Source organism: Ruditapes philippinarum, unplaced genomic scaffold (assembly GCF_026571515.1).
Source record: "Ruditapes philippinarum isolate M1 unplaced genomic scaffold, ASM2657151v2 ctg12216_1_1_1_1, whole genome shotgun sequence".
NCBI lineage: Eukaryota > Metazoa > Mollusca > Bivalvia > Venerida > Veneridae > Ruditapes > Ruditapes philippinarum.
The window spans coordinates 3,687-27,878 of record NW_026861829.1 but is presented as its reverse complement, the minus strand read 5'-3'; the positions used below and the strand labels follow the sequence as shown (position 1 = coordinate 27,878).

At 33.5% G+C, this 24,192-nt stretch overlaps 3 protein-coding genes across 3 annotated transcripts; all 3 read left to right on the top strand.

Moving 5' to 3' along the window:
* Window positions 1-1,233: 1,233 nt before the first annotated feature.
* On the top strand, window positions 1,234-2,785 carry LOC132716962 (heat shock 70 kDa protein 12A-like; the record flags this gene model as incomplete). The annotated part of the gene is made up of 3 exons (XM_060700305.1): window positions 1,234-1,412; window positions 1,775-1,917; window positions 2,562-2,785. Coding segments are annotated over 3 exons (546 nt in total), but the record flags the coding sequence as incomplete, so codon positions are not given.
* LOC132716964 (heat shock 70 kDa protein 12B-like) lies at window positions 1,797-4,757 on the top strand. The gene is made up of 2 exons (XM_060700308.1): window positions 1,797-1,917; window positions 2,562-4,757. Exon 2 carries the CDS (start codon window positions 2,799-2,801, stop codon window positions 3,606-3,608), a length of 810 nt encoding a protein of 269 aa, XP_060556291.1. The 5' UTR covers window positions 1,797-1,917; window positions 2,562-2,798; the 3' UTR covers window positions 3,609-4,757.
* Window positions 4,758-13,297: 8,540 nt separating this feature from the next.
* Window positions 13,298-19,093, top strand: LOC132716963 (heat shock 70 kDa protein 12A-like). Its single transcript, XM_060700306.1, has 2 exons — window positions 13,298-13,439; window positions 14,335-19,093. Exons 1-2 carry the CDS (start codon window positions 13,391-13,393, stop codon window positions 14,754-14,756), a joined length of 471 nt encoding a protein of 156 aa, XP_060556289.1. The 5' UTR covers window positions 13,298-13,390; the 3' UTR covers window positions 14,757-19,093.
* The last annotated feature ends 5,099 nt before the right edge of the window (window positions 19,094-24,192 follow it).

Genomic DNA, 24,192 nt, shown 5'->3' with positions numbered 1-24,192 from the left:
AAAAAAATTGTACATCAACAAATTTCATATATACGACGATTTTCATTCAGGAAACAGGATATGAAAAGAAAAGTAGAATTTTTTTTCTTCTCGCAGAAAAATGCCTATGCAAGTGTGCCATCTTTAAAATTCGAATTTATAGAAGATCACATTGAATGATACAGTGTTTTGCGAGACATGTAACTGTGGACAAAGAGAATCTTTAGCGATAAAACTTAAATTCTTTTTTTAAAACTTAATACAATATCTAATGTAACATATTCGTCAAACAGCTAGGTTGCCGATGGATCAATCTATCGTTCAAATCTCGGTAAGCACTTTTGGTCATATTTATTTTATTCGGCCTATTTTCACCAGCATATCTCACCTCCGCCCCCACCCCATGAAAAAAAAAACAAAAAAAACAACAAAAAAACCCTGTAACAAAAACTCATAAAAATCAATCTATTATGTTGTATTTTTATCTTAATGTGGGTATATTGATCTGGGTATCAATGTTAAACTGACATAACTTTTTTACTTCACTTTACATGTTGTGCAATCAACAACGAATTTATTTTAAATATATTTAGTCCATTAGATGGTTTCTTTGCGTAGCTAATGTATATACTGTTGTCTGAACCTCTGAAATTATATTTACATGCTTCCAGTGCACATAAAATTGTGGAAAGACTATTTGTTGGAGCGATAGACTTCGGAACGACTTTTTCTGGCTGGGCCTTTTCTTGACTATGATTTGGACCCAACAAAAGCAAGTACAAAACTTTGGCTGTCGAGATCAGGGAATTTAGCAACGGAAAAAACACCGACATGTGCATTAGTAAATCCCGATGGGAAAACATTGAAAGCGTTCGGGTACGATGCCGAAAACGAATATAGAGAATTACTTGATAAAAGAGAAGAAGAAAATTATTTTTTCTTTAAGCGATTTAAAATAAAACTCTATTCTAAGATTGGCAAAGTAAGTCTTGATATCTTGATATTTTCGATATTTTGAAATATTTACTTGTTATCTCATATTTTTACTTGATATGTTGAAATATGATAATCTTTTTCCGACAAATCGGTTATCTATTAGATTGGCGTATGTTTGACCGGCGGGCGTAAACAATTTTGCATGTCCACAGAATATTCTAATCACAAATCAAATAAATATTTGGTAATTTTATATATAAACTTTTCTGACGGTTCTTTTCTTAAATTTTGAATAAAAGATATAAACTCTTTTTGTAGGATTTGAAAAGAAACATTTCAATCGAAGACGAATTTGGTAGACCTCTTTTAGCAGCTGACGTCTTTGGAATGTCAATCAAGTTCTTGGTAGATGATATGCTGAAAAATGCTAACAAGGGAATAGATGGCATCATCAAACCATGGGAAATTCACTTGGTTGTAACAGTTCCTGCAAAATGGTTCGATGCTGCTAAGCAATTCATACGTGAAGCTGCCGAAATAGTTAGTACTTGATAACTTTTGCTTTTTATAGCATTTGCTACAATTATTCTCATCTCTCATTTTACTGCTTTCTGTGGATCTTATTTATTTTTTTTATACTTAAGTTTAACGCTTGCCTGTGGCGAGCATCATTATTGAGCTTTTTTGCATTTTTATATGGAAAGGACTCTTCTTTATATAAAAATGTGCTTTGTTATTTTTTTGGCAATTAAGTAGTGTTTGTTTAAGCTTTGGCTACAGAAGAATTTAACATTAAGCACTTAAACCCTGTGCCATCATAGAAAATAGTTAACCGAACTATTTCTTATAATATTTTTAGGCTGGAATATGTAAAGAACGACGAGCCCGAAGCAGCTTCGTTGTATTGCAGGCATTTGCATATTCATAAACCTGGTGATCTTGGTAATGTATCAATGAATAAGTTACCAATTGGCACAAAGTACATAGTCGTTGATGCAGGAGGTATTGTTCTATGAACAACTCTTTTCATTGTAATTACTATGGCATGGCTTTAAAAGTATGCTATAAGTGCTTAAATGATTGTCAATATTTGAGAAAGACAAGTATATTATAAATGTATTTTTAATTTGTCAATTATATTTAAAAGATAAATTAAATGAATTAATTTTGCAATGGCAACAATTTGATCAACAAAAGAAAACATGATGATTTTTGTCACACTTTTATTCGTAATCATTGACTCAAGTTACGAAAAAATACTCAAATAGTCTAAAACTTTCAGCTATTTTGTTTTGTTTCCTTTTCTCTCTAATGCTTTCCCCTTTTCAATTTGTTTTAACTTAAGAGTATTTAAAGGATCTCTGATCAAATAAGGGAAATCAGACTACCATGTTTAAAGGCTATGGGTCAACTGGTTCTCTAGGTATTGTGAGCAGAAACGGGTTTCACATATAAGGCTACTGTGATCGTTACCTTACAGCATCGACACTAAAAACATTACTTTTTCCTCAGTTAGGGTACATAGGATAATTGTCTTTTGAAGACTTTGAAGAAAGTTTGAAGACTTTAGTTATTGAACCTATTAGAGGTATTTGATATTTTCCCATCAACATCGGTGATATCTGATATACAATTATTATTTCTAGGTGGAACAATAGACATAACAGTACACGAGACAGGAAGTCAGCAAACACTGAGAGAAGTAAGACCAGCAAGTGGTGATGATTGGGGAGGTATAATGGTTGACAAGGAATTTGAAAAATTGCTTGTTAGTTTGGTAGGACAAACCGTTTTTGAAGAATTCAAACATACCGAAAAAGAAGATTGGCTTGACATGCTCAAAGAAACGAGAGGCAAATTTGGACAGTGAATGTAAAATAGGGATGCGATTTCCAGTTTCTCTAAATGATCTTTACAACAAACACTCACAACTTGACCTTTGTACTTCATTAGCATCGACTCAGAACGCAGGTCTGATTGAGCTTGAAAGAGATAAGATGAAGATTTCTAACAAGGTCTTTGTTAAACGATTTGACAGGTCAGTGACAAAGACGGTTTGTCGTCGGAAGTCGCTGTTGTCTGACGGATCACTGAAAGGAGTCCGATTGTTAATTATGGTTGGTAGTTATTCTGAATCGCCGGTTTTACAGCGTGCAGTTACGGATACATTGCCTGATATTCAAGTTGTGACACCTGTCGGTGCATCATCGGTTGTATTAAGGGGTGCTCTAATATATGGACACAACCCACTATCAATTAGTGTCAGAATTCTCAAATATACCTATGGCACGAAATGCGCACACCCTTTTCTTGAAGGAGTAGATCCAGAAAGTAGACGTTTGGCATCTAGAGACGGCATAGATAGATGTATTGCCTTCAGCAAACTTTTACAAATCGGACAGGTAGTGAAAACGGGTGAAACACAAGTTAATAGAACTTTTTTTACTCATTCAAAAGATCAGAAATCCTTGATCTTTGAACTTTATGCTTCAGAAAGAGAAGATCCAGTTTACATAGGTGATGACAAATGCTTTAGAATAGGACAGTTAGAGATGATATTTGATGGGGACAGTAATACGAGTGAAAGAGAGGTCTCATTATCTATGTTATTTGGCGGCACAGAAATCATTGTTGAGGTCGAAGACAAATGTACTGGTACGAAGAAGATAACCTCTGTTGATTTTCTTGGTTAACATAGTAAAACATTTGTGCTAGTTACTAAATGTTTTTATTCTGGCATAAAAGGTGAAATAGTCAAACATAATAATTTTCATAATCTGTTTGGCAATAATGTTTTCTTGGAAATTTAAGTATTTAAGTATAAGTTTTATGTGGATATCCGTGATAGCTTTAGAGAAATTCATGAAAATATAGAAAATAAAAATAAGATAATTTAGCAAAATGACGTTAAGCGTTGTGTATCCTTTAATAATGCAATCCAAATTGTGTTATGCACAAGTATTCCAAATTAAATGTGTATATCATTGATAGTTTGTGAGAAATTAACCTTAACAAGAAGGCAAAAAAGTCACTCAAAATAGGGAATAACTTTATAAGATTATCTGCCCTTGTGATTTTGCATTACATGATAATAATGAACATGTAAAACAGATTTAAAGTGATCAAGTGAAGTAGCTTTTTGAGAAAATAAACTGTAACATTTTACATTACATTTTACCTATTAAAGGTCACTGTGATCTTGCCATTTGACATTTTGACTAGAAATTTGAGTGACAGGTAGAACTTATCAAGGTGTATCCATAACTGCAATTTCAATGTCAAAGTTGTATCAGTATTGAAATTAATGAACATACACGAAACTTTACCAAAATGGTAAAACAAACTCCAACGACAACGAATGGGTCAAGATAATACCTCCACTTGTTTCTTTGAAAAGTTGAGGTATTGACGTTTACCAATTTAAATGTTCTATGTAAGATAAATTTAAGTAATAGGCGAATGGTAATTTTATTTGTTAGGAAGTAAAATAACCTCACCAGGAAAGGTACACTGTTCAAAAATTCAAGAGAGTGTAGATCAATAGGAGAGAAAATCGTTTTAGAGTTCTACAGAAGCCAGTATTATACCCAACTATTTACGACTATTTGACTGTCACCACGAACAGGAATGGGACAAACAGTCCGTTACAGAGGTTATTTAAAGACAAAACAGATAACTGATCTTGGCTAAATGTTATAAGGTTTTGGTGGCCCTCTACCACTCTGTCATCAAAATGTTTGCTAGCCCCTTATAAAAAGATTTGAACGCATATAGGCAAACATTGTCAGAGGGAAAGTAATGTAAAACTTAGGATTAAGTTTTTTATGACATACATTTCATCGACTTTGTGAATGTTACGATTCAAAATGTTATTCATTCATACGTGATTATAATAAAAAAGAACAATTATTTTTATATCTTATTTTGTCTTGATTTAACTTCTTGCTATTCTGAATAAATAAATACAATAATAGTAATAATGAAATACAAGAACACTTCTTGCTTTTCGATAGCGTGATGCCGGTTAGATTCGACGATTTTACGATACTCTACGGAAAACTAACTAGAAATTGTCACAAGTGCCGAAAACTCCGACACGCGCTTGTCGGAAAACGTCCTTTTACTCGTAAGGTAATAATTTGTCACATATGGAGAATACAGTAGTTTATCTGTTTTTTTTGTCTTGTTTTTGTTTTTTCAAATGTTTTTGAATTATTTGTCCTACATCAATAACATAAATTCAAGTTTGGATTTGAAGTTTTCATGACTTCTTTAATGGTAATACGTTCTTCTCCCTGCTCTTCTACTCAGTGAGATCTTAGTACCTAAATAGTGTCATGTTTATACCTTTCATAGTTCTCAAGTTATGCCCTGGACAAAAGTTAAAATGTACAAAAGCTATAACTCCGATATTAGGGTAAGAAGGGTTATGGTTCCGTTCCACTGTACTTATATTTAGTGAGATCAATTTACCAATAAAGTGTCAATTTGATATCTTACATAGTTTTCAAGTTATGTCCAGGACACAAGTCTATGTGTAAAAATGAACAAAGGACAATAGCTCCTAAATTAGGCAAGGCAGAGTTTCGTTCTTTTCCATCTTTATGGCTTAATCCAACAGAAAATTGAATTTTCTAAAAATGAAACATGGGTGTTTCTAAACATTTGCATTGTAATGAAATATAATGTTCAACGTTGTGTCTACGTTGCATTGACGTTGAAACTTTAACAGTGTTTAAACTGTCAAATTCGAATATTACGATCACATTTCAAAGTTTTAAAACGTTGATGTGCCTTTTTGGAAGCTGTCCATTTATATTTCCGCATCCGACCGTTACTAGATCCTAACTCTAAATGGCCGGTAGTTGCGAAATTTTCTCCGTTTTGTAAAATACTCTATGTCAAAAGAGTCAATACTGCAAGTATTCCATAATGAAAAAAAATTCGACAGTGTCACTGGCAAACAACCGTTGGCCTGGTAATCTAACTGAACCAGGGAATCTAATGCATCATTTTAACAACGAAGTATGAAAGCTATATATAAACTAAAAATAAAATGTAATAGCCACACTTGAAGCATGGAAAATAAAGTTCTGCTGAAGAGGCACTGATAATTTTATTTTGTATATATAAATAACACGCAACATCTCACATGTTTTATTGTTGTAGGTGGTAGCATTCTAGAAATAGGAAATTTGTTTTTTATACTTTTAATTTTTATTAAAACATAGTTTTACGTTTGAACAGTGGTAGTTAGAAAACAAACAAACACAGAAATTTGAGTTTTCGTTTTTTATTACCAAGAAATCAAAGATTTGTTACATTTCTTGTTTCATCAGAACATTAGCATATTGGTTTGCCCATGTAAAAACTAATTAAAACATTCAAAAAAAATATAACCAGATGCAATAAAAGATGTATTAATTTATATAAATTGATATACAGTAGTATATCTAATATACTGACATACAGTATCTTTTACACACAAGTGACAGCCAGTCATGTTTCACACATACTAGATGATATTTTTATCTTGTAATCTACGGACATGTAAAAATTTTTCATAACAAGCGGCGTGCATATCTACGTACTTGAAATTCACGGATAAACACAATGGTATGAAACATTTAACTATTTCATAATAACTGTGTGTATTGTTTCGTTTTGAAATCGAAAATATATTTGATATAAATAATATCACTAAAGCATATATGCGTATTATATTTGATAGTTTTCATTATGTAAATTGTGACATTATAAACAAATCGTAATGCAACGTTCTTTTGTAAACATTAGTAAATAAAAAAACATCTGTTGTTGTGTATTATCAAAGTGGTCAGCAGTTTTTTTATTGAACTTTTTGAGTTTTTAAACGTTAGTGAATTCAAAATGTAGACAGGCAAAACCTAAACAGACAAAAGCTCAACAGGCAAAATCCAAAACAATCGTAGTGGGTCTTAAAAAATCAACCAAGCTAAGCTGCATTTCATAGAGTTATTAAAACAAATAGGAAAAGCTACCTTTCGTTAATATGATTGGGATTCATATCGACCCCATTCTTATTTTGGTGTCCAGACGACCAAAATAAGTTTTATAGGCAAAATCGAAAATACAATTTCTGTTTAAATGAGAAACTCCGCCTTTGGGTTAACCGTACATAAACGAATGTGATTTTACCCAGCATTCCGAAATGAACTGTATATTTCCTCATTATATAACTGATATTTTCATACAAATAAAACCTTTGTTATGAGATGGTTACTTCTTTTGTGAACAAAAGGCCTAATACACTGTGATGCTAAAACGGTAAAAGTTTGTGCACTCAGATTAGTTAAGAAATTATCACATTTGTCGTGTTCCAGATAACATTTCATTTCGTTTATTGGCAAACGGGGAGCGGTGGCCTAGTGGTTAAGGTGTCTGCCTCTCAATCAAGAGATCATTGGTTTGAGCCCTACTCGGGTCACGACCATGTTTCTTCATACGACACCAGTACTTGTTGGTCAAGGAAGCGGACTCGAAAGTGATTTATATAAGTTGCATGAACTTGTTTCGCAATCGAGCTTAAATAAATGTATTTAAACCAAATCGCATTTCAAATGCCTTTGACAATTTACACATACTTAATATTTTCAAGACATACAGATTATATCAATATTTCACAAAAAACATTTAAACTTTGAATAATAAATAATCACCAAATATCAAATATTAAGAAAATTTAAATTCACAAAGAAAATCAAATCATAAAAGCAGCATTATTTTTGAGGTTAAATTTATCAATTTATAAGCTTCCGTTATGAACTTGACATTTTTTTACAATACTAGTTCTACGATTTGATGACATGATATTAATGATCTTTTGGACTAAAGGTCATGCGTTATTTAAAAAATATATATGACTTTATTCATGATATTTATTACAGCATAATAAATAATGGTACTCAGATTCAGCAGATGAACAAAGTTTATAGATACGATTTTGTCTTTTAATTCCAGTATATCTACCTACTTCCATTTAAAGATTTCAGATGTCTAAATATTTTTCATAACAGAAATCAACTTTAATTTATTAATTGTATTCAAGTTTAGCTACATTATGAATCTCCATTTTCCAGTTTTGGACATACTGATCTCGTAACATTTGCTTCAAAATGCATAAATAGTTACAGAAAGTGTTAAAATTTAACATTACATAACTGAAACCTAAACTATCAAGTAACGCTTTAATATTGTATTTGACCAAACATTTTTACATTCTGAAGATATATTGCTTTTTGAAAATGTTATACATAGGCACGTGTTGATTACACATTATTTTCATCCAGAATTTCAAGGCCCTCATTTTCATTAAAACGGATAAAGGTAAAACGACCCAATTCTCCTATTGATAAACACCCCAAATTTCTTAAGTGTACAATGAAATAGGTAGAACCATAGCGTCAAAAAGTGAAAGTTTAGTTTTAATATCAATATTTACTTGAGAGAGCACCTTAACAGTATTTTTCATACTTTCAGTGTAAATACAGTTTGTGCCTTCAATGATAAAAAATATCTATAATTTCTAATTTCTCATCATTGATAAACCATTCAAACGAATAAGATTGTTGTCTCTTTTTAAAAATGCATACTTTGGATTTTTTTTTATTTTAATCTTTAGATCCCATTTAATTGAGTACTGATATATACAATCAAGTTGGACTTGCAAGCTATCTACATTTGTCGTAAACAAATTATGTCATCCGCGGAAATCAACATATACATTGATAACAGGTTTAAATCACCATCAGATAAATTATTTAATGAATTCATTGAGGAATAAAATAAATAGTAAATGTGTGATTGGTTCCCCTTGTTTTAAAGTAAATATTTAATTAAAATAATCAGATATATACATGTTTGAAGGCATATTAACGCACTTTTTTAACATTTACATAACTAGATTTCAACATTGTTATGATTTTGCAGGTAATATTAGATCGACATAGTTTAATCCACAAAGCTTCACGAACCAAGGTGTCGAAAGCATTTCCATAATCTATAAAAACACAAAATAATTTAGATTTGTTAAATAGAATATTTGAATAAATGTATGTAATACACATATACAATCAATAGTACTATATTTATCTCTAAAGTCAAATTGTGAATCGTTAAAGACATCATTAGATTCACACCATTTGTTAATTCTTTTTCAGAGAATGATAGAAAATATTTTTTTGCAATGACATTTATCAACGTGATTCCCCTATAGTTACTAGGAGTAGCTTCATCGCCCTTTTTATGCACCCGAAGGGTGAGCATATAGTCACCGCTTTGTCCGTCCGTCCGTCTGTCCGAGAAAACATTTTTTGTTTAGGGGCTTTATAACGGTAAAGAGAACAAAAGAGAACAATAGGATCATTCCACAATCAACGGGTTTATGGGCTAGTAGGACTTATGTAGACAAAAGCAAATAACAAAGAAATGGTAGATGTACAGTGCTCAAGAACCGTAACTCTGCCTTGCCTAATGTTGGAGTTATTGCTCTTTGTTCATTTATACACTTTTAACTTTGTCCGGGACATAACTCTGAAGCAATAAGAGATATCAACATGCAACTTTGTAGATAGATAGATCTTAGAAGGTAGAAGTGCACTGCAATAAAGAACCGTGACCCTGCCTTGTAAATAGATCTCATTGGATGAAAGTGCAGTGAAAATGAACCATAATCTCTGCCTTGTCTATTTTTGGAGTATTTTCCCTTTTTTACTTTTACACTTTGAACTTTGTCTTTGGACATGTCTTTTAAACCATAAGAGGTATCATCAAGAAACTTAGTGGATAGATAGATCTCATTTAATAGAAGTGTATTGCAAAAGATGTGTAACACTGTCTGACTTAATTTTGGAGTTATTGCCCCTTTCTTATTTTTACACTTTAATCTTTGTCCAGGACATAGCTCTGAAAGTATGAGAGATATGGACAAGACACTTTCTATGTAGATAGATATCATTGGGTTAATATGCATAGCAAAAGAACCATAACTCTGATTTGGCTAATTTTGGAATTATTGCTCTTTGAACTTTGTCAACTTTGAAACTACAAGAGATATCCTTTATTGTGTCCAAAACCTAATCGGGGAGCACCACCCGGTTCAACCGGCTTTTTTCCTTAAAAAAAGAATTATTACGCCTTTTCTCAAAGCGTCATGATATATACCTGAATCAAAACGTTTTCTTAAATCGTTACTTAATATGGTGCAATAATGTGATTAGAATCAATAAAACTATCAGCAACATTAGTGTAATAATCACAGTTTTTTGTCTTTTCAGACTACTAATTTTACATTGCATTCATCCGCCTCGATATTATATATAATATTATTACAAATGTGTTTACTTTCCTCAAGGGTATTATTCAATAAATGATTATTATTATCTTCCAATAATTAAATACATCATAATGATACAAAAACATTTATCACACTGTAATCCATATTCAATCGAGCACTGATCGGAAAAAAGATATTGTACTTTCGTCTGGGATTGATCAAACATGACATTTACTTCACAACTTACGAAACATTTTACACGAGTTTGTTTTCCTTATTTAAGATGACAGCTGTAGTTTGTAAATTAAATTCGAACATTTTGTTTTCGATGCCACTTGAGAACGTGCTAGTAATTATTTAATTGTAGTTATTCAATTAATAGAAACAATGACAAAAGAAAAACGCCATACTTTCTATGAAAACAATAAAAACTAGAAAAAGAAAGAAAATGAAAATGAGGTATGGCAGCATTGGTGAAGAAATGAGGCTAATAAATGACTGCATTAGTTAAGAAATGCAATCACGACATGTTTGCATCGGTTAAAAAAAATTCGAGGCATGGCTGCGTTGGTGATGAAATGAAATTCAGGCTTTACTGCAATGGTTGAAATAGAATTAAAGTATGACAGCATCTGTTAAGAAGTGCAATTTAGGCATGTTAACATTGGTAATGATATGCAATTAAGGTATGGCTGTATTAGTTAAGAAGTACAATTAATATACAAATTTATATCGATTGTGCGCAGGCGTCTTGTACACAGCCATCCGTGACGAGACTACTTGTTGGAGCAATAGATTTTGGAACTACCTTCTCCGGCTGGGCCTTTTCTTTCAACCACGAATTCGATTTGGACCCAACAAAAGCAAATATAAAGCACTGGCTGCCAAGCTCAGGGAATTTAGTGACGGAAAAAACACCGACATGTGTATTGGTAAATCCCGATGGTAAAACATTGAAAGCGTTCGGGTACGATGCAGAAAACGAATATCGAGAATTACTTGATGAGGAGAAGAAGATAACAATTATTACTTCTTTAAACGATTCAAAATGAAACTGTATTGTAAGATGGGCAATGTAAGTTATAATATATCTTGATCGCATTTACGTTTTTCAAAATCATCTTCTTTATGATATGTTATTTTCCCAGTATTGTTATATGTTGTTGTGGATTATTTATGCTTATTAAATCAAGATGATTTAATACGGCTTATGCCTTTGCTTGTTGGCGTTCAAAATATTTCTGTTTAAATTATCCACTAACAAAACTGACTTTAAAGATTTTTTTCGTGTCCTTAAGGATAATCAATTCAACAATTATACTGTTGAATATTAAAAATGAAGGTGCGATAAAGATTATTCACAGTTCATTATCTGAAATAACTAAATAAAACAAACTATTTATTTGGACTGCAAATATTTACACATTTCTTTAACTATCTACTCCTGATTGATGACGACTAAAACATAATTATTATCTGAATGTATATTGCTGTAAAACAATGTGCACATAAATTTAATTTACCTTCGATTCTTGAGATATATATTCTTTATGCAAAGAAAAAATAAATAATGATTGGCTGCTCGTAGCATTTGAGATGCTTTTTTCATTGCTTATCATGGATTAACTCGAGCCAAACTCGTTTTTTTGTTCTCCATTATAATTTATCGTTTTTTGGTCTTGTTTAGTAAAAGCTAGTACATTGAGTTTTTAAAACGCTTTAAATTTTAAGTGCTGTTTGTAAAAACTTTCAGAGGGTTATATATTTTACGAACAAAAGCTATTGAAGATACATGTTATATTAAAGAGTTTAGACACACAAAAATGTAGATCTATATTTTATCATGTGGACACATACGGAATGTTCACCCAAGAATTCATCATTATACAATAACAAGTAGTTTGAATTATATTATCAAAAAACATAGTTTAATATTATTTCCTTTCCAATTTTATGGCTAATCTATTCCATTTTCAACTTCCAAAATAATGTTCTATTTTGCGAAGACTTGAAACGTTTAATTTTAATTTCCTTTCCAACTTTATCGCTAATTCATTGCCTTTTCAAATTCAAAGATAAAGTTCTTTTTTGCTAGGACTTAAAACGAGACATGACAATCGAAGACGAATTTGGCAAACCACTTTTAGCAGCTGATGTCTTTGGAATGTCAATCAAGTTCTTGGTAGATGACATGCTGAATAATGCTGGCAAGGGAATATGTGGCATAATCAAACCCTCTGAAAGGTGTAACAGTTCCCGCAATATGGTCCGATGCTGCAAAACAATTCATGCGCGAGGCTGCCGAAAAAGTGAGCACAAGATAATTGCAAACTAAACATTGATTCAATTTTCAACATGTGTATGCCATTTTCTTTTTTTCTCCCAATCTCCCTTATATCGGGCGTTTTTAAAGACACAGTATACCTTATAAATGCTTTTCATTTCTATTTCTCTGAAGATTGTTTTGGTGTCCTGTTATAGTTTCAAACATTTTACTCATTTTGTCAATTGCCGGAATGAAATTTGGCTTTTGTTGTCATTTTGCAATTAGTACAGTTAAAGTGATTCAGTATTATGTATGTATGTCAAAATACAATTGTGTGTACATTTTTCTACTTTCATGATACAAAGTTTCATATTTCTGGTGATAAGCAATAGCCATGCTCTATAAAAATCTAGTGGCAAAGTGATCCCTCGGAAGCATTAATCAAAACAAAATTACAAGAGAATTGTAGACTCGGTTTAATTGAGTCTGTACATGAGGGATAATGAAAATGTGCAACATCCCTCATGCCCCCTAGCACCGGCTTGAGCAGTACTCAATTCTTAGCACTTATAAGTGCTGGCATCAATGATCCCGAAGGACCAGAAACATATAACGACACCATTATTTAAACGTTATAAAACTTTGCATTTTCTAAGGAAGAAAGAAAATCTGAGATTTTATGTGCCTTTAAAGATGATCTGTTATTTCAGTAGTTTTTTTTGTAATTTTCCGTTAAATATCCAAATCCTATGTTACCATGGCAGATAATACTAAATTATGTTAATAATCATTTGTAGGCTGGTATCCTTCAAGATCGATTAACAATAGCACTGGAGCCTGAAGTAGCTTCGCTTTATTGTAGACACATACATATTCACAAACCTGATGATGCATCCATGTCCAAGTTACCGAAGGGCACCAAGTACATTGTCCTTGATGCAGGAGGTATAGTAATAAAACTTCCCCCTGGTCTTATTAATCTTAATCATACATTCATTCAAATTCAAAAGGGTATCATATTTTGCACGAATATACATTTAACTCCAATTAAAAAATCGGGAAACAAAGTGATCCCTCGGAAGCATTAATAACAACAAAATTACATAAGAATTGCAGACTCGTTTTGATTACATAACCTACAATATACCTTTTTTGTCAGAATAATCATATCATACAAAATTATTGACAACCGCGATAGTGGCTCTGGAAAATTAAAAATATTATTTTATTTTCAATGTGTACCGTTTCATTAAAAAATATTGCTGTTCGAAGCCTTGCTAATTGCTGTTGATGGTTTTATGGCGCACCAACACAATTAGGTCATATGGCGCCGGAACATGAAATACAATTTTGGGTAACCTCGGATGTTACAAACTTTAAGCAACACCAGGGATCAAAACCGCCTCACCTGCTGGAACTAAGAAATACATAGACTCTAGTAATTTGAACCCATTTAGTCGCCTCTTACTATAACGCAGACATAAACGGTGGCTACTTTTCTGATGCTTTAACCCTTCAAAGCAATCCTTCAGCCACAAGAGTCGTCCAAATCATGACAGCGTGTTAAGCTGGAAATTTATTTCTAATTAATAATACCTTTCTGGTAACGGCATAAATGCAATGCTCAAACATAATGTTGACGAGCATCTTAATGTTAAAGTTTTAACTGAATCACATACTTGTAAGTAGAATATATCTATTAAAAATGGGCATAGAATCAAAGTGTCTGTAATGATCATAATAAAATTGCAGCAAAATATATGTAAACACATACAAGGTTGTTGAAAGATCCGACTCTTATTTCTTAACTATATCACGTTTGTGTATGATTACTTTATAGGAGGAACAATGGACGTAACAGTACACGAGGCTGGTCGTGACAATACACTCAGGGAAGTTAAAGCTGCAAGTGGTGGCGATTGGGGAGGTATAATAGTTGACAAAGAATTCGAAAATTTGCTTACACGTATGGTAGGACAATATGTATTTGAACAGTTTAAACTAAAGGAAAAAGAGGATTGGCTTGATATGCAAAGGGAAATTGAGTCAAAGAAACGAAAGCCAAATATGGACAGCGCAGGTAAATTAGGGATGCGATTTCCAGTTTCCCTAAATGATCTTTACAACAAACACTCCCAAAATGACATTAGTACTTCATTAGCATCGTCTCCGTATGCAGGTCTGATTGAGCTTAAAAGGGATAAGATGAAGATTTCTAACAAGGTCTTTGTTGATCTTTTTGAAATTTCGGTAACAAAATAGTTGATCATCTAAAGTCCCTACTGTCCGATGGCTCACTTAAAGAAGTGAGAGTTTTACTCATGGTCGGTGGTTATTCTGAATCGCCAGTATTACATCGTGCAATTTTAGAAGAATTTCCCGGAATTCAAGTCGTAAGACCTATCGGTGCTTCATCGGCCGTATTGAGAGGTGCACTAATATATGGACACAACCCTTTTTCAATAAGCGAAAGAATTCTCAAATATACGTATGGCACTAACTACACACCGCTTTTTTTTGAAGGATTTCACACTGAAAGTAAACGTTTCGCATCAAAGGATGGACAAATAAGATGTCGGAATGTCTTTAAGAAAATTGTAACTACTGGACAGACAGTGAAACCGGGAGAAACCCAAGTAACAGACACCTATTGTACTCCTTCAAGAAGACAGAAGGCTATGCAATTTGAAATATATGCTTCAGTGAATGAGGATCCTGTTTATACAGATGATGACGAATGCTTTGAGATAGGTAGACTAAGGATAGAGTTTGATAAGGAACTTTACAGGAGTGATAGAAGAGATAGGACAGTAGCACTATCTATGCTATTCGGGGAGACAGAAGTCATCGTAGTTGAAGATAAATTTACTGGAAAGAAGGAAATAACTACAATTGATTTTCTTTAGTTATATTTTTTATCTTAGAATAATTTCAGTGATATACGTTTTTTGCGACGGACGCACCCTCAGGCGCGTTCAAAGTTATGCCATCTATACATGGGATTTCCATTGCTATATTATCGAAAAAGTAGCTCCAACTAGGTACGTATATCAACCATGGTTATAGCCTTTTAAGACTCTGTCCAAAGCTAACACAGAAACACATTAATCTTACCTCATTCGATGCAATGAAAGTGGAACCGACTACTCAGGTTTTGTCATCAACAGTCTTTTATGTATTGAAGCTCAGAGAATAAATTTTGGATAACATGAATTCAAGAAATCACGGCTAAGCTGACCGCAACAGAAATGAAAATGCAAAGAATTTCGAGACGTAAACAATAGGCTTAGTTATCTGAGGCTGGAGTTTTTAGGATACTTTGCCGAGTGGAAAAGACGTATTGAAAATAGGCGGGGGTAATATACAAAAGGGCAAGTTAATGGTATGATGCTCACTTACCAGACATTAGGCGGACTGTACAGTTAATACTGTTATAGAATGTATTAAGTATTGTTCCAGCAAGGGATGGATTTTGCTATGACTGCAAAAATCAACCAAGATCCAATCAAGCAGCAATTTGGAATCGATAGAACTAGCTTGGGCATCTATACAAACCCCCGGTTATATGACTTAAATAATGCCATGGTTAAAATCCGTACAGCTGGCAGTCATGCAATAGCACCAATGTAGGATTGAACTTGGTTCATTGGACAATTTGCCACTACGGTATGAAATAGTTTGAATACATTTTCAAATGAATAAGACTGAAGATTATAATTTTGACAAGAACAAGACGAATATGATTTATTAAATATCAAACATGTAAATGATTTTCAGCAAACACTTCACTTTATGTCATAGTATGTTAAAGCAAGAATAGGTTGTCTTCGATTTGAATTTATAGCTAAAGTATCATTTCTATGAGTAATTGTAAATATCTCAATAGTCATTTTCAGTATCATTATTATTTCGAGTTGGTTTTGTCTTTAAACACAATTCGCAGAGACTTTGCAACATCTTTCTTGTCCCGTAAAAGTTCTCGATGTTTCAGTTTTGCTATTGCGGGTCCACGAATGTTAAGGAGCTATACACTGTTCAATGACATGTTCAGTTAGCTTATGACTTACTAGCTTTTCTGAATAATACTTTTCCAGATGACCATCCGTGATTATTTCCTTCGCATTGATGAATGAGTCCTTGCTTATGTCACATTGATGAACATTTTTTTCTCATGTATTTTTCACATTCCCGTACAAATAAATAGAAGTTATAACTAGGAATTTTAAGTCCACTACGATTGATTGCTGTTGTCCAGCCTGTATTTTCGCTTATGAATGTCTTTTCCGAGCCATAAGAGTTTTGATGGGACTATGAATTTCTTCTGTGTCATTTGCATGCGTCTTTTTCTTTAACTGATATAATATGTACCAACTGATATTAAGAAGCACTGATTACTCCGTATAATTTAAAGGTGTTGCATCGCCTGATGTATCAGATTTTTGTACATGGGTCAAGATGCCCTTTTCGCTATCAAATCTTTAAGAAGCTGCCTATGAAAAACTGCAATCAATTGTCTTATTGGGACTGAACCTAAAGCAAGTTGACATAATTTAGATATTATATCAGCAGAATGTTCTTGATACACGAGCTAATGAAATTTGTGTAGGAGTAATTCGTTTTAGCTACTTTCACTTGATGCTATCGAGTTGAAAACCACATGGTACATAGGTACTAGAAGTCTTTAATTTTTGTTGTTATATCTATTATGTTGTGTCCATTAGCTGACAGTTTCATGTTACGAAACTTGTTTTTACCAGCATTCACCAGAAATTGAGGGAGAACATGTTTGAAAACTGTGCGAGGTCAATATTGAATGGTTAAGCTTTGTCACTGTGAGAGTTTTTTCCGATGTGCTGATACTGATTGTTATTTAGAGTGTATACAATTAAAGGTTCTTTACGGCAGATTACTGATATTTTTCTCTAGCTGACAAATTGTTTCTAAGAAATTATTCATATTTAGGTACACTCTTTATGAAGATAAGGTTAAATTATAAAAATACAACATCTTTATCTTTACATTACCGTGCAGACATTTTAATGTAGCTCATTATTTAAGCATTTTAAAAGGTGTCATAAAGAAACTTGAAATCTTGATTACCATGTCAATGCACAATTGTAAGATAAGCATTTTACAACCCCTTGGGGCTTTTCTTGGTTTCAAGCTTATGTAGTTTGTGTTCTTGTCTATAACTGAACCGTGTTAATGATATGATTTTGCTTATTAGAGGAAAAGAAATACAAGACTTTGAGTAAAATGAAAATTAAAAAGTAATTATTATAATTCAAGTTAAATTTCAAAATGGCTGACACCGGGTCTTGTCTCTTGTTTTTACATGTTATAAGAATGTGTAAAATTGTATATTCTGTTATAATACTGGTTAAATTGTTTTTGTTACTGTGTTTTTGTTTTTATGTATGTTAATAAATATTTCCAAAATACCAGTAATATAAATTGATATCAAATACATGTAAAGATTTTAAGTTCTTGCGATCTTATCATTATAAAATTCTATGCATAGTTATTTGAGTGTATAATGACGGTACATGCTACGGCCACGTCTTATATCAAATAATACATGTCAAGATTGTATTTTTTTAATTATTTTTATCGGTTTATTTTATGTTTGTTTCAGCAGCACGAATCTGATTCAATTCATTTTAAAATCAGTTTTTGGATATTTAATTGAACTTTAATCTGCCCTTTATTTCATGTTGATACGTCTATTTAACCCATTACGTTATATACACGCCTTTTAACGCCTTTTCCACCCCCCTTTTTGTTGTCTCAAATGGTGATAAATGCCTTATTTAGGCCCCCAACACTTGTTTTTGTTTGAGAAATGTTGTTAAAAAAGTGACCTCTTTTTCGGCGCGGCCCCCAAACCAAAAGATACATCAGGGGGTTGCCAGAAGGGGGATGTGCCCCCTTCTGTTAGGGGGGTTTGAAGGGGGCGGAGTCCCCCTCATCGCCAAGAAAATTTTGGACTTGTAAGAGGCTATAAATGACCCCAGATTGATCATAAGGTAACGTGTAACCAACGCTGAAAAGCATTTGACTCTATCTCAATCCATGTAGAAGTTGCAGCATTTTGAAATCAATTTTGATGGAAAAAATCAACGCAAAATAGTGATTTTAGGCAATTTTGAGATGACCCCTCGTTGCCATGGTAACAGAAAATTTAAGCTTGAGCATGTTGTTGCAAGGGCAATGGTCCAGTCAACATTTGTGCCAAGTTTGATTAGTGTTGAAGCAGATTTTATAGTACTATAGCAATTTGAACTTGTAACGGGAGACTTTTCAATGAAAACAGCCATTTTTCACAAAATGCTCATGAAGTAATGGGTTAAACTCCAGTTATAAGTATTTAAGTGCGTCAAAAGAAACACGCTTTTGTTTAATTTTACTGCGACGTCGATTATATTGTGACGTCACGCCAATTGTTTTCTATCAGGTTCGTGCCGTTGCTATATATATTGAGAGAAATAAAGAAACCTGATTTTCGTTACTAGATCAGAAAAAAATAATTCCCGAATAAGGACTTTTCATTATTGTCAAAGAGACTTCAGCTGTAGGGGTGAAGCAATTCTACAGAAGAGAAGCAAATCCAGGAGTGCAGCAAGTCCAAACGGGCAGCAAATCTAGAAGCGCAGCAAGTCCATAAGCACATCAGTCCAGGAGTGCAGCAAGTCGAAACGTGCAGCAAGTCAAGGAGTGAAGCAAGTCCAAACGTGCAGCAAGTATAGAAGCGTAGCAAGTCCATAAGCACATCAGTCCAGGAGTGAAGCAAGTCCAAACGTGCAGCAAGTCTAGAAGCGCAGCAAGTCCAAAAGCGCAGCAAGTCCCAAAGCGCAGTAGTCCAGGAGTGCAGCAAGTCCAAACGTGCAGCAAGTCCAAAAGCGCAGCAAGTCCAGAAGCGCAACAGTCCAGGAGCGCAGCAAGTCCAAAAGCGCAGCAAGTCTTGAAGCGCAGCAAGTACAGAAGCACAAGGAACACGTGAAGACGTTACTCTGTCTTGCAAGTCCCTTTTGTTAATAAGACAAAGTCACCTTAAATAGTGGACCCATACAGACTAACGTCTGACAATACAGTACTGTGAAGTGATCTAATGTTCGATCCAAAAATTCATCTGTTTGGCTATGCAGATAAAGGCTTACCCTTCTTGTTTTCTTCCTAAAAAAGAGAAAATAAGAATCCCTAAAGAATGTCCAAAATGGCAAAATTGACAATGTTGCAGGCTCGGTTTGATTGAGCCTGTTCATGGAGGTACTGTCAAATGCAAACCACCGTCCAGCCCCCTATCACCGCTTAAACAGAATTTAACATTTAATCATGAAATGGTAAAATTTTGATTTTAGAAACATCCGCAAATGTGTTCATACGGCGGTTATCATGGAACCTTCAATGTGACACAGTAGTGCCATATCATGAAAGAAGATAATAGCGTGCGCCCTAAACGAGAAAACAATGGGCGGAACTAAATAAAATGGAATTTTAAAAGGGGATCAGAGGTACTGTCTGCATGTCACAGATAAGACGTCAAAAGACAATGTTTAAAAGCAGGCAACATATTATAAGGGTGATTCAATATTATTCAAGTAGGAATATTGGAACAACCGAAATCGAAGAGCCAAATAGTTGAAACTAAAAAATATAATGTCGTGTTGAACGATCTTTAAGGATATATAACATCTCTGATTGAATGTACGAGGCGACTGTACAAACCGTGGTGATTTTGTATTACTTAACTCTGCGTGTACCGTGTATCAATGTTATCTTCATTTTCATGTAAAAAATTTAATCAGTGCGTGGATTTTTCACAATTTTAATCATGTGATCAATAAACTTGCCGATAAAACCCGTCTGTTTTTATTTATTGATTACTTCCTGTTGGTAAATTCGTTGACATTCAGAGTCGAAACGTTGTATATTTTTCAAATAAAATAATTACATTTTTAAATTGAAACTGGAGTCGATTTCTATATTCAAACTTACATTAACATTTAGTAGGAAGACACGACAGCTATGGTATGTTACCTTTTTTAAAATCATTTTTAAACATTTTTCAGATTATACATAATACATTATTTCTTAAAACTTAAGTAATATTGCTTGAAAAACGTTCTATGTGATTTATGTAGCATTTTGTTATAGAACTATAAAATTATAGGTAATGTCGGATTATTATCTCACACTTGCTACCAACATCCATATATGAGCCGCGTTATGACAAAACCAAAATAGTGCGTTTGCGACCAGCATGGATCCAGACCAGCCTGCGCAAACGCGAAGTCTGATCAGGATCCATGCTGTTCGCTATCAGTTTTTCTACTTGTAATAGGGATGGTAAGCGAACAGCATGGATCCTGATCAGACTGCGCGGATGCGCAGGCTGGTCTGGATCCATGCTGGTCGCAAACGCACTATGTTGGTCTTGTCGTGACGCGGCTCAATTATAATTCTTTCGTGCATTGTTGTAAATTCTAATTCTTAGAAGAAACAAGAGGGCCATGATGGCCCTAGATCGCTCACCTGACCCATCAAACTCATCCAAACAATTACCTAGACAAGCATTCTGACCAAGTCTCATGACAGGTGAGTCAAAAATGTGACCACTACAGTGTTAACAAGGATTATCCATATCGCCCCATTAAAGCAAAAAGGTACCAAGCGACATTTTGGCCAAAACCATTTTCCATTTTCCATGTTTTAATGTTATCTTTAATCTGTAGAAATATCTCTGTAGTATCATGTTTATTTACAGACATATAAGGTTATGTAAAAAGGTACAATGTCAATATTTTCCCATTTAGTAATGCAAAAAGGTACCATATGTATACCAGTTTGAGCAAAAAGGTACCAAGTGTCACATAGTACCTTTATGCACACACAGAATTTACGACCCTTAAGATTATTTTATATATTAAATTGTTTTCTTGGTACCTTTTAGCTTTTTAGCTTTTTAATGAATACATAATTTAGATGTTTGTAAGGACACCAAATATAACAATATATCCCAGATTATTGTTTCTGTTTTTAATTGAGGAATGATAACAGTCTGAAGATAATGATAGTGTATAAATGACTTCTTCACAAAAACGTGGACGTTAAAAGAAAAGTAATTGACTAAACTCGTGTCAACACGATACATGGGTTATATGGAAGGAGAAGTATGACAGGGAAGCGTACATCTGCAAATAAACTAGATTATGATATAGTTAAATTGGTGAAACAGCATAAAGAGTAATTTCCTAAAATGAAATCTCATTATACAAGAAAAAAAACCTGAAAATAACTGAATACCTATCTTATGACTATGACTTAAACATTAAAACAGATGTAGTATCTGTAAACTATTGAATGTGAAACGAAGGATATGAAACCTGTTAAGCAACATACGTATAGGAAGGCAGTAGGCACACTAGATGGCACGATCAAGGAACAATATATTGAACATAAAAAACAGCTAGAAAATTCAAAAGAAGTAAAGGTTCAAAATAAAGTTGAAGCAAAAGGTGACACATGCGTTTATGTTGCATGTTTTGATCTCAAGGCCGTTGTAACAACCTCTTGCTCATTAGTGAGTGAGCTTTACTATTCAAGAAAACTTTTGCAACACAACTTCTTTTCCTATCCTTAAAGATCGTTCAGCACGACATTATTGTTGTGCTTGTAGCATTTTAGTTCTATCTATTCGGCATCTTTCTTGTTGGGTGGTTCCAGTATTCCTCACTTGAAAACTGTTGAATCACCCGTAGGATATGAGGCCTGCTTTTTAATTTTGTCTTTTGACGTTATATCTGTGATATGCAGGCTTCATAACCTCTGATCCCCTTTCAAAATTCCATTTTATTTATTTCAGGCCATTGTTTTCTCGTTTAGGGCACATGCCTTTTTTTACTTGGGGACCATATACCGCTTTTCATGGAATGGCACAAACTTGTCACATTGAAGGTTCCATGATAACCGCCATATGAACACATCTGCGGATGTTTCAGAATTCTAAATTTTACCAGTTCATGTTAAATGTTGAATTCTGCTAAAGCCAGTGCTAGGGGGCGTGGACGGTAGTTTGCACTTGACAGTACCATCCATGATTAGGCTCAATCAAACCGAGCCTGCAACATTTTCAATTTTGTCGCGTTGGGCTTTCTTTAGGGATTCCTATTTCACTCTATTTTGACAGTATATTCCTTATGAGACAAAAATGTTGTATGTCATGTATGGGATAAAACAAACTGCAAAGAGAGGCATGTGAAATAGCTTCCTGCTTAATAAAAGCCCTTTTTTATTTGCCAGAGTGGTAATGTCATTAAGTCATTATTTTTCAGATTCATACGGGGGACAAAACAGAAATTAATTCGTAGCTGCGTGTCTTCTTTTATATTATCGCAAGCTCCAAATTTAAGATTGATCATCACAAATTTCTTGTATCGGGTCACACACAGACGGAGTGACAACTTGACTCTTGAAGGGGCAAAAAAACAATTCCTGTATAATTATGTATCATTCAGTTGCAATCTCTTATATCACTGGCCAGAAAATCACAGCCAAACATTGCTGTGCCAATGAAATATAACCATGTTTTTTATTTCAAATACTTCATTAAAAACAGTGTCCGAGACTCAAAACATCCATTGACAGACAAAGAGTAAACTGGCGACAGGTGAAATGGATGCAGGTACCAAAGGAAAGCCCAAAGTCAGTATTTGTAAATAACAGCTTCAATGCAGAAGATTTTATGGAAATAGAAGTTCAAAATACAGAATCTAGACAGAAAGAAAGTATCAGTGGACAAATGGTGAACAAGATATGAAGTGATGATACCAAAACCGCCAGTTTCTATTCAAAAGAAAAATGACTTGGTAACTTTGTGTGCAAAGAAAATTATCCAAAAAGAGTTCCATAATTATAATGCCACTTAACAAAAATACAGGAATGAAAAGGGTTATGTCACGATGGAATTGGATGGGAATGATTCTGAATTTGACTAACAATGTAAGAGATTTTGACATAGGCATTGAGATTGATCACAGAGGAAGACTTTCAAAACATGCAATGTGATAGTTGTATCAGACATTTACTGAAAACACAAGAATTTCATATTTTTTTTTGCATCATTGTAGAATAAAACTGTAACTAAATGATGCTTTTTGTTAATATTGTTGGGACAAAAAGGTACCAACTGCCATATGGTACCTTTTTTTGATATATTCGACAGCAAATGTAAAAAATCATACAATGCAAAAAGGGGCCAAGCGATCATATGGTACCTTCTTGCATTTGTCAGTCAAAATATTTATCAGTTCAAAAAGGAACCATTGCGTTTAATTGATTAATTATCACTAATTAGTAAAATGTAAGCTTTAAAACTTTTTGAGCATGTACATTCAAATATTATCTAAATATATGTGAAGTTTCTTTGCCATGCTGTAAAAACCTGATTTGATATTGAACTTCAAATCTTTAAACGCGATTTTCTCGAAAACATGAAAATGTCACTTGGTACCTTTTTGCTTTAATGGGGCGATATTTGAGCAGTGTGACCTAGTTTTTTACCCAGGTGACCCATATTCAAACTTGACCTAGAAATCATCAAAACAAACTTTCAGACCAATTTCCAGGATACTTGGATCAAAACAATAGAAACTAGAGTGTTAACAAGATTTTTCTATTTTTAGCTCCGGTGACCTAGTTT

Excerpts from the sequence above, each read along its gene's own strand:
- LOC132716964 (XM_060700308.1), top strand. The coding sequence starts at position 2,799 with ATGCGATTTCCAGTTTCTCTAAATGATCTTTACAACAAACACTCACAA.
- LOC132716963 (XM_060700306.1), top strand. The coding sequence starts at position 13,391 with ATGTCCAAGTTACCGAAGGGCACCAAGTACATTGTCCTTGATGCAGGA. Across the intron at positions 13,440-14,334 it reads CATTGTCCTTGATGCAGGAG|GAGGAACAATGGACGTAACA; the intron begins GTATAGTAATAA and ends ATTACTTTATAG.